At 45.3% G+C, this 16,547-nt stretch overlaps 1 protein-coding gene across 1 annotated transcript; it reads left to right on the top strand.

Annotated features, from left to right (window-relative positions):
• Positions 1–4,900: 4,900 nt before the first annotated feature.
• Positions 4,901–10,064, top strand: LOC127299222 (UNC93-like protein 3). Its single transcript, XM_051329152.2, has 8 exons — positions 4,901–5,165; positions 5,265–5,492; positions 8,355–8,468; positions 8,573–8,617; positions 8,719–8,972; positions 9,072–9,162; positions 9,278–9,390; positions 9,500–10,064. The coding sequence occupies exons 1-8, from the start codon at positions 4,962–4,964 to the stop codon at positions 9,801–9,803; spliced, it is 1,353 nt and encodes a 450-aa protein (XP_051185112.1). The 5' UTR covers positions 4,901–4,961; the 3' UTR covers positions 9,804–10,064.
• The last annotated feature ends 6,483 nt before the right edge of the window (positions 10,065–16,547 follow it).

The following is a 16,547-nucleotide window of genomic DNA, read 5'->3' on the forward strand; positions in this document are numbered from 1 at the left end:
CTTTTTATTTTTGAATGCCAGCACCACCAATGTGTCTTGTTGATCATTTGAAAGAAGTCCAACCAACCTCATTCAAAATTTTCAAATTTAGATTCATGCGGCCATTGTTGCAAACACCTTGTGATCAAATCCAAACCAAATAAAAAATCACTATTCTCAATAGTGTTTGGCCAAACCTTGTCCACCACTGGCCTCCACTATGTCCCCTGGTCCCCTCTAAACCTAAGCCCTGCCATTAAAACCCTAGAGAAGGGCAGACATGGCCAAGCCATGGCCATGCCGGCCACCTCCCATGCACTCATGCTCCCTCTATCTTCTCTCCACTCAAACCCTAGCCACCATGCCCTACTGACCCTCCTTGATCCCCTCAGCATGTCTGTACATGCAGTTGGTCGAATGGAGGACGACAAGGCCCAGACCAGCACGCGCCCGCGACGCACTGGCGCGACAGGAACGACATGGCCACGTCGCCGCGTGCATGCCGGAGCGCGTGCAGTGCACGTGTCGCCCCAGCCCTTCGCAGCTCGCCTGGACCCCCTCTCTCGCCCAGCGCCTCGCCACGGCACCGCGAACACACCAGACACGCTCTTGTCGCCGACCCGCACCCGCCGTCGCCGGAGACGATCAAACCCTCCGCCACAGACGCGCGGATGTTTGCACGTGCCCGACCGCGTTGGGCACCGCCTAGTCTCGCCGTCACCGCCCAGAAGACCGCAAGGACGTGCTGAACACCGCCGCGCCATCGCCTACCCCTCTAGCTCGCCGGAACGCCCGCGCCACGGTCGACATTGCCGCAGCACTTCGGTCCCTTTCCGCGCCTATAAAAGGATACCTTCCCTCGTCTATTTCTTCACACCACCTTGCTCTCCTCACCTCACTCGACCTCCTCGACCACCTCCCCTTCTCGATTCATCGCCGTAGCCACCCAATTGCACCACCACTGCCGTGAGCCGCCGCGGAAGCTCGCCGTCGATTGGAGCCCTCCCCGGAGACGCCGCAGGTACCTTGAGCCTCGCCGTCATCTACACCTTCACCGAGCACACTGCCAGCCCTCGCCGCGCAGCCGGTGAGCCTCGCACCCCCCACCTGCGCCACGCCAGAGAGCTTCTCTCGCCGGCGACGACTATGGATGAGATCCGTCGGATCTCATTCTAATCGTCCGGCTCACAAACCCCCGTACCCTTTCGAGTTTAAAGGGAGGCTGACAGGTGGAGCCCACCTCATCAGACAGCCCACGCGTGTGAGACGCGTGTTGGGCTGGAATTCTCTATTTGAACCGTTTCGGCCCGTTAGCATTCCAGCGCAAGCCCACGATTTCAAATTTGAATTTCAGTTTATTTTCCAAATGGCTTGCAGATGCTTTGTTCAAAATTAAATAGAATCAGTTTGGCTCAACCAAATTTGATGAATTACATACCGTTGGAAAGCTTATGAAATTTCCTAACTAACCCCACTGGTCTCATCATGAAATTATTTATAGAATTAATGTGACAAAAATAAGAAGGCGGGGACTTTTGCAATTTCAAACATTATTTAAAAATCAACCAAAAATGCTTTTAAGTTGATTCCAACTCTCATAAATCACATTTCACATACTCTACATGTTTCTGCAAAAATATGACATGGTTACTCTGTGTGATCATGGCCTAGTTTAAATAAAGGGCTCTATGGCTAATTCTAGTCAAGTGATATTGTCCAAAACTATTTATAAATCATATGAGAGGCTTGCTCTCATTTAAATCTGGTCCTAGGTAACTTAATATGAGGTAGTGACCATGGTCTATATAATCTCATATTGAATTATCTGGTGATGTTAAATCATGAGTAAGGTAGTATTAAAGTTGCATGAGGTACTCTACCTCATTTAAATAAATTTCTCAAATGATGATTATTAATGGTTGACCTTGGTCAACATGAGTTTATACATTATTAGTTGGGGAAATTAAATATTAACAAGATTCAATGAGAGAAAATTATTTCTCCAAAAATTAAATAGAAACACTAATCAATATTTGTAATGAGAGGAAATTATTTTTCTTAAGAATAAAACAAAGTCAACCAACATGAGAGCAATGTTGTGATGCTAGAATAGCTTGTGCGATTCATGTGTGTGCTTAGTCTAGCTCTTAAGCTTTGTTTGGTGATTGTGTACATCGTATTCAATTTTAGACGCTAGTACCGAGGAGTACCAAGAGGAGGAAGAGGTCTACACACAGGGAGAGGAAGACTACTTTGATCAGTACACCAACCAATGCAAGCTAATATTCTTGCAAAGTGCAAAGCTCTACCAGAGCAAGGCACACTTACCTTTTCTTATGCTTCATGATCAAATCCCAAGTTTTATTCTTACAAGCTTTTACTTTGATTATTCAAGCTTACTTTTATAGTTAACTTTGGTCTAAGTATAGAGTACTACAAGAGTATCAAACTTAGCCTAAAAGCATTACAAGCTAGTAAGCACCCCTCATGACTAGTTACTAGTGCTAACAACTAAAATTGACTACTCTAGATGGGAACATGTGAAATGAAAGGACTTTGAAAGGTTTTGAAGGTGAATATGACTTGAAGGACATGATGATTTTGATAAAAACTGATGGTGTGGTCGTATGCGATACCATTCCAATTCTTTAGTACCCCCACAATACCTGATTATGGGTAGGGTTTAACTGGAAGTTTATGTGTCTTAGTATGGGTTCCCTCTAAACAAGCGTCATAGGGGTTATGCTGAGGCTGCCTCCGTTGAAAGTGAAATGATGTGAACTGACGTGAAATGAGGAAATGTCCAGCCCAAGCCCTGTGTAGTTCCCAGGCTGACGGTTTGTCTTCACTGGGAGGCCAAGCTCATGGGGAGAGGTGCCTATACTAGGGTATGTAAGTGAAAGGTTATGGTTGATGATCCGCGTACTGAGTTACGATTATTCAGGGTTACCCCTGACGGATGTAATCAAATGTTGTGGCACAAGTGTGCAACCTCAGCAGAGTGTAAATCTATTCGAATAGCCGTGTCCACGGTTACGGACGATTGGATAGGCCATACTGTTTCGTTGTCGGATGTTTCTTAAAAGGGACTGGTGAATTGAAATGGTGAATTGAATTGAATCACAACTGAGTTGTGGGAATGACACTAATGTTCCCACTTGAGTTAGTTAGCAACTAAAGAGTCATTTACTAAATGCTTATGAGCTAAAACTGGCTTTATGCAAATAAACCTAGAGCTTAGCATCCCTTGAATAAAATTGATAAGTACTTACATTAGTATTAGTTTGCGAGTACTTTAAAAGTACTCATGACTGTGTCCTTGGCTATTCAAATGGCCAGACTATGAAGAGGAGCAGCAGTACGAAGACGACAGCCAGCAGGACGTCTACACCAACTAGGAGTTTTTCTAACGTCAAGCGTTGGCATGTGGATTAGATAGTCCACTTTTATTACGCTTCCGCTATTTGTGTTGTTCGTTGATCAATAGATCAACTATTGTTGTAATATTGGATCATGTGATCTACTTTTGTAAGACGATTATGGTTTGTATTGAATGATGACTTATGATATCAACTGTTATGTCTCGCAACAACAATATTCCTGGGATTGCGATTTATGACATAATAGGCATCTGGACTTAAAAATGCGGGTGTTGACAAGGCACGACCACGTCAACGAAGAAGCTAGGTCCGCAGCCTTCGGAGTCACCCCCGCCGCCGGCCGCATCGCCGAAGCCTCACCCGGCCACCGCAGCCCTTGCCAAGGCAGCTGGCGCGATGCGCCGAAGAAACAGCCGCCCCGGATCCCACCCTGGATCCCACCACGCTGGCCACCGACCAGCCCCGCCGCCGGCCGATGTCCCCGCCGCAGATCCGGCGCCACCTCCGCGCGCGCGACGCGAGAGGGAGACCTGCCGCCGCCGAGAGCTTCACGAGCTTTGCCCGCACGCGCGCGCCTGCGGCGGCAGGGAGGAGGAAGATCGGAGGAGGGGGAGGCGGTGGCGGCGGCGCTAGGGTTCCGCCCGAGTCGCCCGGTGCGGGGGGCGACGCGGGGGTCTTTTTCGGTCCCAAGGATGGCCGTGCTCCAAATTTTTCCTCAATTTTGCTACTACCTCTGTTTATAAAAAAATATCGAATTTGTCTAAATTCGGATGTGAGAAATTTAATAAATTTTTAACATCCTTCTACGGACGGAGGAATTGTTAGGTTCTACTCGAAAGATCCAATTCGGACATGACTCGATCGACCTGACTTGGCTAGTTTAATCATGCAGGACGAGGACGCGGTGCTGAGCAAGAAACGACGTGCAAGGAAATGGAACAGATGGCTGCTTGAAGCCTTCAACCACCGCACACACGTGATAGGTCGCGGATCTCGCGGCCTGGGCGAGTCCAAGGAAAGAAGAATATAGAAGCATTCCACGCCGAACATACTCAGCTCAGACCTCAGAGGTTAGCGAACTCGGGTAGCCGCGTGCTGGATATTAACTATTATCATCATTGCAGATATCAATCAGTACGCGCCTCTCTGGAGTATTATTGTTTCTGCATTCATGCGTGGTCACACGGATATGCATGAAGCCAACAACCAACCAATCATACATACGGAGTAGTTACATACACACATGACATGACATAGTGGTTCAGAAATGTAATATAGAAATGTCTAACTTGATGATTTGGCGATCCCATCTTATAATTAAGTTGTCCTCCACCTTGCTAAGATGAGGCAGGGTCGTGGATCTCATCTGGAGCATGTGATTTTGACCTGTTAGCTGCCCTACCTGATGCATGCATGCTACCTTATCTCGTACTTCAATACTACTACTAGTGGAAAGAGAGCATTTTTCTTTGCCTCTCTCTATATATATATATAATAACTATATAAGCAGAGTCCCTAGCTTAGTCAGCTAGGAGCGAGAATTTTACACTTGCATCTATCACAATATACCAAGTGTGCATTTTATCAGAATTATTACACAGCATGTCTCTAGCAATTCGGCCGGAAATAACGAGCTCCTTCCGAGACGACGAGGAGCAGGCGGCCGCCGCCGTGCCACTCCTGGCGGCGGCCTCTCCAACCCGGAGCCGGAGCCATGCCGGCGACGTGCACATCTTGTCGGCGGCCTTCCTCTTCGTCTTCTCCGCCTACCTCCCCACGCAGAACCTCCAGAGCACACTCAACGATGTAAGTACGTTCGTGCATACCTACGCTACACTACAAGGTTATCAATCTTTCTGCCCAACCTGACATCTTCCTCTATTGCGGTGCTCCATGATCCTGCAGGACGGCAACCTGGGCGCCGTGTCGATGGGGATCGTGTACGTCTCCTTCACGGTGTTCGCGGCCACTGCGGCGGCGGTGGTGAGGGGGCTCGGGTCCAGGGGCGCACTCCTGCTCGGAACCAGCGGCTACGCGCTCTTCATCCTCGCCAACCTACACCCAACGTGGTACACCATGGTTCCTGCTTCCATCTACCTGGGTTTCGCTTCCTCCATCATGTGGGTTGGCCAGGTAAATTGACCGCAGTAAATTTATGATCATTTCCCTCTAAATGTGCATTGCAAATTATACTTCACTTGCCAGTTGCCACCATGATTTTTGTTATCTGACCTCCTCTAACAGTGAATAACTAAACAACAAGAGAATCCAATCGAAGAATTTTGACACAAATTAGTCTATAAAAGAAAAACCTTGGACTAGCCTATGGGACCGATGGCACTCTACTTGGGCAGTCAGGTGACACGGGTCATTCTCGATCTCCTTATCTCTTCTTCCTTCCCAAATTCTTTTCTGTTTCCTAATTGGTCAGGGAAGTGGCTAGATAAGACTGGCATAGCTGTCCACGTATCCACACAGCTAGGTTGAAAATAACTTTCTTGGATAAAAGAAATTTTTGTTGTCTCGAAACATCATAAAACAGTTTACAACGGGTCTCTACGTTACAAGATGCACACACCGGCTCATGTACTTAGATGATCACCGACATATCATACACGATGAGAGAGAACACGAAAATTAGGACGATGAAGAAAAAGATGGTCCATATGACAAGGGTGATGTGTCATCTAAGTTCATGTGCCTAGTCTATCCAACATGCGGACTGGAACAAAGAGATAAAATGTGAAGGTTATAACTTATAAGAGCATCTCTAATACTAACTAAAAAAGTCGGAACCGAAAAACGTGAATTCAGTCTACCGATAACGTGGGGAACGAAGATTTTGCAGCTGGCGCAGAACAGAACCCGTACGTAAAACACGAACTGAAATAATGCATTTGAAATATCGCAGGGAAATTTGTCGATGATCATATATATAGATGGCATTTGATGCTCTGATTGAGCATCATAAGTTACATAATCCGATTAGCAAACCTAAATTACTTACTACACCTAACCGCGCTAACTAATTTGAAGCAAAATGCGGCCAAATTGGCCTCTGCGCGCGGCGGTGCCGGTGGTGGCGGAACGTCGAGGCGGACGACGGCGTCGACGCGGGTGAAGAGCTTCACTCCTCGTCATCAAGCTCGACTCGAGTTTGGTGCGGCGGACGCACTCCTCTCATCGAGCCGCCTCGTACTCACGAACTTGGCGGACGGCGGCCGCCTCCTCCCGGCAGAAGCGCGCGCGGGCCTCCGCCGCGGAGATCGCAGCCACCTGCGCGACTGCGGTGTCCTCCTCATCGGAGTCGTGCACGTAATCTCCCGCGGAGAACGTGGGCTCCCGTGCGGGGACGAGCTCCTCCTCATCGGACGCACGGGAGCTCTTGTAGACGGGTGACCGTAGTGGGCGACTCGAGCCGCCTGACGACGAGCCCTCGCCGCCGTTGCCGTACTTCACGAGCTTCCCTGGGGGCGTGAGCCCCCGGTTCGTCCACCGGCGGTTGCTGCGCTTGCGCGTGCCCTGCGACTGGTTAAACGTCCGGCGTTCCGCGTCCGTGCGGAACAGGGGGGGCGGCGGTGAGTCCCCACCACCCAATCCCGCGCCGCGCCCTGCTGAGCCACCACGGGAGGTCATCGCGTTGCGGAGCTGGGGCGAATGGGGCTGCTGCGAGCTGGATTGCTCGCAGGAGCGGAAGCTAGCGGCGGCGGAGAGAGTGGAAGCGGCGGATGGGAGTAGGGTTTGGAAACCGAACTCCCCTCCGCGGCCTGTTTTAATACGGGATGGCTGCCGAGTTTCTCGGATCCCCGAACTCATTTTATGGGCCAGGCCGCGAGTTCGGGCTCTGTTCTGGCCCACTTTTGGCCTGAACCCGTATTGTCGCCGGACTTTTTCGGTTTCGGACACTTTTTCGGTTACTATGCTCTAAGAGCATCAACATCGTAGCCCCTAAAGCGAAATAAGGGTTGTCCATGTCCTCAGAAACCCAATAAACTTTGACAAAGTTCACCAATACCCCTAGATTAGCATCCCCCATTTTCTTATGACATGTGGGGCCCCATGATTGTGGCTCATATCCTTCTACTCGTTCGGACGTCAGCTGCGTCATCGGGAATGAGGACGAGAGGCGGTGTTGTCGAAGGATGGAACGAGGGGACCAGAGGCCGGGTAGAAGTTCTTACCGGCAATGTGGGAGCCCCGATCAGCTAAGTGGAGCTCCAGCCGCAATAAGGAGCGTGGAACTAGGATGAGAGGTTTCACTGTGAGGTGAATGGGAAGTTGTCGCAAAGCCCTTGAATTAAACCATGGTGGTTCACATCGGAGGCAGCGGTTCGGTGCCGCGAAGCCAACCGGATATAATAGGGGAGGGGCGTGTCCAAGATTTTTTTCTCCCGCCTCGTCCAATTATCTATAGGAGTTGGGGGTTGGAGCCCTAGACTAGAGGGCAGGAGGAAATTTGGGGCCTTTCTCTTTCAAGGAGCCGACCTCTCATTTTTGGTATCCAATCTAGAGCAGATTGCAGAGTAAATGCATTTAGAAGTTGCGGCGTGGCAATGGTCTAGCCTATGAGTTGTCATCCATCGTCGATCCAAAATTCAATGGCCCAACTGGTTTGCTCCATTTTTTATGATCTAAAAGATTGCTCAATAAAAAAAATTGTTGGGCCTCATGACACAAAAATTGCTTTAGGGCCTCAATTTGGTCGCCACTAAAGATGCTCTAAATTGGATACACTAGTTTCAAATTATCTAATTATGTATTCCTGTCAATATACCATCGCGCTTAAGACACAGAAGAAATAAAAGACATGGGCACACAAGTAGAACACAACTTTCATTCGCAAAAAAAAGTAGAGTAAAAAACAAAAAAAAAGTAGAACACAACTTCACATTGTATACCAAATGCTCTCATCGACAACTGCAAGCCTGGAGTTCTCCTGCGAAGGCGAGTCAAAATCCCCCATAACGGTCATTGGACATCTCTACCTGTTTTCAGGGCACATATCTTACCTCTGCTGCCTTCAGCCACGCAACAGAGAACAAGCTCAACGATGGCCAAGTTTTGGGACGATTTAACGGTGAATTCTGGGGAATGTTCGCAAGCACTCAGGTATGTATAAGCAGAGCGCACCAATAAGGCAATACCACACCTACAGAGGAGTTGCTGAAATTTTGGTCCAAATATATAGTGTGCTAACATTCAGTATTTTGCAGGTCATCGGAAATCTAATCTCGCTCGTCGTGCTGAGAAATGACAAGGTTAGCACCTAAAATCAGATTATTAACTTCTGACATATATACAATTTCGATTATCTTAGTTTGATCGAGCTGATGTTATCAATGTGCACTAAATTGTCTAGGATGGGGGAGGTGCCGAGGAGAAGAACCTGCTGTTTACTGTCTTCCTGGGCTGTATGGTGGTTGGCATCGTGCTGATGTTTCTGCTCTCCAGAAGAGATGAGAGCATAGGAGTGGAGGGAGGAGACCATGAGCTCCCAGAGAAATCCCTTCTATGGGACATGTCGAAATCCGCGGTCGCGCCGCTCGCGGACCGTAGGATGCTCCTCCTCGCTCCCCTCCTCGCGTACTACGGCCTACAAAAGGCATTCGTGTGGTGAGCAGATCACATCACTCGATCAGTGCTAAATTAGCCTTTCATTCTGAACAGTCTTATCACTATCAGCATCAGCACTGAACAATGACTTGTAAGCAGGGCCGTCTTCACGAAGAGTATCGTGACACCCGTCCTGGGCGTCGCCGGTGTGGGAGGCGCGATGGCTTTGTACGGCACGTCTGGTGTCATCGTAAGTGAAAACGCCACAAAGTGGTAGTACTAGCACCAACCCCATCGATCACCAAAACACTCTCGTGAAGCTTCACCTAACTTCGAGAGATTGATTTCTTCGCACTGAATTTCAGAGCTCGCTGGTGGCCGGCCGTCTGACCACCGGGCTCTACTCGTCGACGCTCATCGTGTCGGCCGGTGCCGTCCTCCAGGCCGGCGTGCTCTTCTGGCTACTTTTTTTCTACAGGTTTGGTATCACGTCAGACTGTCAGCTATTATTGTTTCCACGATTAATTTCTAGCTTTAATTTTTCATGGATCTGATGATCATAAGCGTATGTTTGTGTTCGTCTGCAGTCCCGTTGGTGGTGTGCTCGGGTCAGAAGCTCCGCTGCTCGTCGGCGCCTTGTGGGGCGTGGGAGACGGCATTCTGAACACGCAGCTGAGCGCGCTGATCGGGCTCCTCTTCAAGGACAAGGAGGCGGCGTTCGCGCTGGGGAAGATGTGGCAGGCGGCCGCGACGGCGGCGGTCTTCTTCCTGAGTCCCGGCGCCACGCTGCAGGGGATGCTCGCCGCGGTGGCCGCCGCGCTGGTGGTCGCCCTCACCGCGTTTCTGTCCCTGTCCCTCGTCGTCGAGAGGTCGTACGCGCTGAAACTCTGAAGTGCGCGCGCGGAAACTCTGAAGTGCGCGCGCTGAAACTCTTAAGGCACTCCACGATTTTGAGTTACGTCTCGTACTGGTTTGGTTGCAGCGGATTTCAGGAATACTACACTAACGGATAGACACGATACGTATGGATTTTTGTTACACCGACCTGTCAGTCATACAAGGGCTGCAGGAGATTTTCACAAACAACCACTTGTGTTGCTGCCTGTAGTGTGAAGCTTTTTTTTCTTCTGTATTCAAATTTTATTCGATCTACTAAGAGCATACGTCACAAATTTAAAAAGCCACCACTCAACAACTACAAACCCAATAGTGGGCATGGTGTGAGAGTCTTATGCCCTAAAAACGCAAACAATATCGCACCAGCTAATTACCGGAGGTTTCACCGAGTCACACTATGGTCAAAAAAGGAGCACACATCCAGTCTACCAGATCCTCGATGAGCACCTCATGCACTCGCTTCAGAAGTTGTCACCACCATCAACAACTAGTCCATTCTAGAGCAGATATCCGCATAGCCCTTGACATGCATGCTATCGACGCCGCTATGGTGCCAGTCAGTGCCTCCCCCCCCCCTATGCGAGTCCATCTCGCCACATTTGTCACCGAGGACCCGCTGCGCCACGCCGTCACGACTCGCCAATGTCGGCGCGGTAGATGCACACCACTCCACCACTTGCCACCACCATCTAGTTGTTGCTCGAAAGAAGATGCCCTCAAGAGGCAGAGCGATGCCGAATCACGAGTGGGAAGATGCAGCCAGCTTGTCCCCGGACTGAATCATTCCTTCTTTGCTTTCCGGCAACTACCCCCCCCGTCGGGCCATATGCCTCACCACCATCTTTGGGCCACTCGGGCTTACCAGAATTAAGGGCCTATCGTGGTACACCTATTAACATATCCACGACATGGTTCATATATGTTGAGCAGCCTGAAGCCCAGATCTTCTGACGCGTCCCCTCCCCCCCGAGTCCGCAGTTCGGGCAGCCCATGGGCGGCAACGGAACTTAGTGGATAATTGTTGACGTTTAGAGCCCGCTTGTCACAATTTCTCGAGCCCGATCGGCCCAAAACTCAATCTGTGATGCGAAAACGCATAACTGTCACAATAAATGACATTCCCTTACTGATCTCCAAACTGTCAGTATCATTCCGTCATTGAAACTCCAAGTTCTTGTAGTGCCATTCACAGTTCCCACGCCACCCAGACCATGTATCAACATGGGGGTGGTCTGTTGGTGGGGTGAGACCCTTAGATGCCCTAACATGGTACCCCGCTTCCTACTAGCTGGCAGCCGATAGCACACTTCACATGCAAGCTTCATGAGAGACAACTCCTTTTCTGGGAACGCATACGTCATGGCACGCGCACCCTTCGCAGGCCAAAAATATTGGTGGAGCGCAAAGGTTCAATCGTTTGGCCTCCTTCGATGATGCTTGCTGGGATGATGCTATTGTGGACCACACTTAAAGGATCCAGAAACCTGGTTCTCTTGGGCACGGCACTTCAAGAGTGGCTCCCATAGAGAGAACAATAAATCCCTCTTCTCGTTTGTTTAAACAAGCTAAGTTCATGATTTCTCAAGTACATAGTGTTAGGAGATTTAGATTATTGGTTCAATTTATATTTAGTGGGATGGGCACCCGCGCCTCCTCTTTTTTGCAAAATTAAGGACTGGCACATTGTGCATGCTAGTCAAAGCATGAAAAAGATGATAAAGCATTCAACACTTCCTCATGAGCTAAAAGAAAACACAAAACACGTAATAACTTTGAAGGTTAAAGGTAGCACACACGCAATTCACTTTGGAGTGGCGGTGAAATACAACATATAGGTATGTATGATGGACACAATTGGCAAACTTTGGTTTTTGGGATTTGGATGCACGAGTAGAGCTCATACTCAGCACAAGTCAAGGCTAGCAATAGACTGGGAAGCGACAATCAAGAAAGCAGTAACTGCATAATCATGCTTGCGGCAGAACAAAATTAACGGAAGCATAAAAGTAATACGAGAACTCCGAGTCAAAATAAATCATCAAGGCTTAAATGACTTTTCTTTAGTCTTATGCATGCATGACCATGTGCCAAGTCGATTCAATGCAAACAAACATCTATATGACATGTTATCTACTATTAGTAAATTGGAACTAGTCATGAGAGAGCAAAAACTACTAAGCATCATTAAGTAGCATACACCTTACACAAACAAACTAAGCATGTCCACACAAATGAGTATATGTACAAAAACCAAAACAAATAGAGTTCATACCAGCCTCTCAACACATCTCGAATTGTCATAAATCGTCATTATTGCCTTCACTTGTGTGGCTTGAATAATATGAAATGATAACCAACCTCCAATGCAGTCACGGAAGACTGTTGAATCCTGCAGCAAACTTTACAAAAACAAAGAAGAACCATAAATATTTTTAGGTTTTCGATTTTGAATCAATTAACACACAAAGCAAAATCTTTTTGAATTTTTTAATAGCAAACCATAACTAGAAAATAAAACAAACTAAAACTTAGAAACTAAAGAAGCAAATGAAGAGAAACAACATAAATATTTTTTTGTCTTTTTTTTGTTTTGGAAAGTAGAAACAAAACAAGAACAACAACAGAAAGAAAACTAACATAGATATACAAATGCAAATAGTGGCAGAAATCTGCCAACACAGAACAGCAGGTAAAGATCGATTTTTTCGAAAATATTTTGTTGCTCAAATCGAAAAGTGCAACACTAATGAAATTTAGATAACAATCTGGGGCATATGCTCAAAAATTGGCAGCTCAATATGACGTTCTGGTTGGGAATACGAATTTTTTTGTTGACAACACAGAATCTGTTTTGGGACAGCAACTTCCCCAATTCTTACCTCCTTCTTATTAGAGGCTAATCCTTGGTATAAAAATGAAAAAAAAAGGATAAGGAGAGGTTATTACAGTGGAAAAAACTTCAAAGATTCAATAAAAGATAAATTACAGAAATAAACTAAACAAGAACAATAACAAAAGAATTCGAAACATGGATATACAAAGTTCCGACGGAATGTGATGTATCGATGAGTGATATGTCGGTATACCTCCCCCAAGCTTAGGCTTTTGGCCTAAGTGGAGATCAATCCCAGCGTGGGTAGAAGCTCCAGGCTGGTGGGTCATCCCTAACGTGATCGTACCCAGGCTCTCGTGAGGAAGAAGAAGTAGAAGGCCCATATCATAATCAGGTTGCTGATATGGGAACCCTGCAGTGTTAGAGGGCAGGACAAAATTATCTTCGGCCTCCCCTCCATCATCCTCTACGTGCTGGCAGTGCTCCTCTATGTATGTGTCAAGCTCATGCTCCATGAGGTACCATCCTTCCCACTCTCATATGAGAAGCTTCTCCCTTGGCAGATTACTTTAAAGATGTCCATCAATAGTTTATGTCGCTCTTTCATCCTTTCGCATGATCCCCATTGTGACACTCTAATGGCTGTACAAAAATCATCAAAGGGAAAATTGACAGTAATTTTATAGTGAACCATGGGGTTAGGAAAATTCCAACTGTATCTAAAATCCTGCACCATAGACATAGTTAGTTTTGCATATTGGTAAGTTTCACCATCAACAAAACGTTCCAATCCTGCATTAGATATTAAAGTCTGGAAATCCTGCAGAATCCCTGCAGCCCTCATGAACTCTGAGCATGGATAATGAGAAGGGAAAACGCCTTCCTCACGGTGGACCATTATGACTTCATTCACCTCCAATTCATGCTGAATGAGTTGGTGTATGTTTGCTTCCATCTCTGATTTTTTTTAACAAACCACATAAAATTTATTTTGAGACAAAGTAATGAAGGAGAGCACTATGGAGACTTGCAAGAGGACTAAATATGCATCAAGTAAACTTATCTAAGCATAATACAAGCATGAAAGCTCAGTTAACATGTCACCTACAACAGAAAAATACTCAAGAAATACCCCACTAAACAAAATTCTACTTGGACAATCGGAGGAGTCACATACCGGAGAGCAAATGCTCCAAATTTCAGCATGAAAGATGGGCTGAGCAAGGAGATCAAAAATCGCGAGCAAAGAACAGAAAGAACACGAGTTTGAGAAATGTTGATGTGTTTTTTCGGGAGAGAGAGTAGAATGGCATGTGGAGGAGTAAGTGGAGGGCTAGGGGGCCCACACCAGGCCTTGGCGCAGCCAGGGTGTGCCCGCGCCTCCACATGGTGTGGTGGCCTGGTGGGCCCCCCTGGGTTGCCCCAGGTGCCTCTCTGCCCCTTTTCATGCGCAAACTTTTGTAAAAGTTTTTTGGAATTTTTCGAGAAACTTTATTTTTAGGAAATTTCTAGAATTTGAATAATGATTCTAACAGAGGAAAACAATTATGGAATGATGGAAAAATAAACTCAAAACCAGACCTACAGAAGCTCTAAAACATTATAATATGAAATTAATCAGTTGTACATAGGTGAAAACATAGTTTCATCCATTCAAAATAACTTTGTTAACAAGGTTGATCAAGTCTTGTTACCAAAACAATTTTATATGAAAAAAAACTTTGCATTTCACTAAATGATTATGTTACCTCAATCTTGATAGGCATAGTCCCAATCATGACAATATCATTATCTTTCTTTGGCATTGGCATGTGCAAATGTAATTTCCCAATCTAGATGGTCTCAATGTTAATAATTGAATTTAGACCATATTTCCTATCAATCTTCTTGGGAAAATAAATTTTGTGCTCTTTGTCATCAACATTAAAAGTTACTTTCCCTTGGTTGCAATCAATAACAGCCCCTACAATGTTAACAAAAAGGTATCCCAAGAATAATAGACATATTATCATCTTCAAGAATTTCCAGCATAATAAATTCAGTTAATATCATACAATTATGAGCCAGTTGAACAGGAACATCTTCACATATACCAACATGAATAGTAGTAGACTTATCAGCCATTTGCAGGGATATACCAGTTGGTATTAATTTATCTAGATCAAGTCTCTTCTAGAGAGAAAAAAGCATAACACTAACTCCTGCTCCCAAGTCACACAAAGCAGTTTTAACCTAATTATTTTTTATGGAGCATGGAATAGTGGGTATACCTGGATGTCCAAGCTTCTTTGGAACCTTGCCATTAAAAGAATAATTAGCGACCATAGTGGCGTTTTCCTCATTTGGAATCTTCCTTTTATTAGAGACAATATCTTTCATATACTTTGAATAAGGAGGCAATTTAATAGCATCAGTCAAAGGAATTTGCAAAAATAAAGGTTTCATCCATTAAAAGAACTTGTTATGGTGTTCTTCCTCCTTTGATTTGTGTTTCCTATCAGGAAAAGGCATTGGTTTTTGCACCCAAGGTTCTCTCTCATTACCATGTTTATTAGCAATGAAATCTTCCTTAGTGTACTTTGTATTCTTAGTATGCTTTTCAGGCTCCTCTTCAATTTCTTCTTTATCGGAAGAATCATTTTTATCATTACCACTTTCTGTTTCAGCATCAGAGATAGATATACTATTAGGATCTTTAGCAGGTTCAGAGGATTCTACAACAATTTTATGTTTCTTCTTTTTCTTAGACTTAGTCCAAGAATCATTAGCTTGTTGAGAATCTTTTTCAATTCTCTTTGGATGTCCCTCAGGATATAAAGGATCTTGAGTAGAAGCACCGCTTCTAGTGATTATTTCATAAGCATGTTTTTCCTAGAAATATTTATTATCAAATCTTTTTGCACTTTAGTGAACTGATCAGTTTGAGTTTGAACCATATGGAAATGTTTAACAAGCATTTTAACATCATTAGAGGTTCTTTCCACAATATCATGCAAATTATTGATAGCTCTAGAATTTTCCATTAGATGATTTTCCACTCTCTTATTAAAGTTATCTTGCTTAACAATATAATTATAAAATTCATCTAAGCATTGATCAGGAGGTTTGGAGTAGGGAATATCTCTATTATCAAAATGTTGGAGAGAGTGTACCTCAATAATGGAAGCACGAGGGATTGGCTTACATAATACTTCTATAGGTGGTAGATTCTTCACATCTTCAGATTTAATACCCTTCTCCTTAAGGGATTTATTGGCTTCCCTCGTCACTTCATAATTTAATTCAATCATTCCCCTTTTCTTCGGTGTTGGTGTCGGCTCAGGTGTAGTCCAATCATCATAATTTTGGCTTATTTTGGCCAATAATTCTTCAGCTTCAGCAGGAGTTCTTTTCCTGAAAACACAACCAGCACAACTATCCAGGTATGTCCTAGATTCAATAGTTAGTCCACTATAGAATATATCAAGGAGTCCATTTTTAGCTAATAGATGTCTAGGTAGTGATCTAATTAAAGAACAAAATCTTTCCCAAGATTCAGGCAATTTCTCTCTTTCTACCTGCACAAAGTCAAAAAAATTCTGCAAAGCAGCGTGTTGAGCACTAGAAGGGAAATATTTCTAATAGAAAGAATTAACCAAACCAATAGTAATATCAATAGATCCAGGAGACAAATTATCATACCAAATTTTAGCTGCACCTTTCAAAGAGAAAGGGAAAATTTTAGTGACAAAGTAAGTGCGTTTTTTAATATCATCAGAGAATAAATTGCTCAAACTAGAGAGTTCATTCATATGTTTCATAGCACTTTCATTTTCAGTACCACAAAAGGGTTCTTTCTCAACAACGGATATGTAAGATAAATCCAGAGAGAAATCATAATCCTTATCTCTAATGATTATAAGAGA

Source organism: Lolium perenne, chromosome 5 (genome assembly GCF_019359855.2).
Source record: "Lolium perenne isolate Kyuss_39 chromosome 5, Kyuss_2.0, whole genome shotgun sequence".
Classification (NCBI taxonomy): domain Eukaryota; kingdom Viridiplantae; phylum Streptophyta; class Magnoliopsida; order Poales; family Poaceae; genus Lolium; species Lolium perenne.

Coding starts and splice junctions, on each gene's coding strand:
- LOC127299222 (XM_051329152.2), top strand. CDS start 4,962: ATGTCTCTAGCAATTCGGCCGGAAATAACGAGCTCCTTCCGAGACGAC. Junction 9,163..9,277: donor ACGGCACGTCTGGTGTCATC/GTAAGTGAAAAC, acceptor ACTGAATTTCAG/AGCTCGCTGGTGGCCGGCCG. Junction 9,391..9,499: donor TGGCTACTTTTTTTCTACAG/GTTTGGTATCAC, acceptor GTTCGTCTGCAG/TCCCGTTGGTGGTGTGCTCG.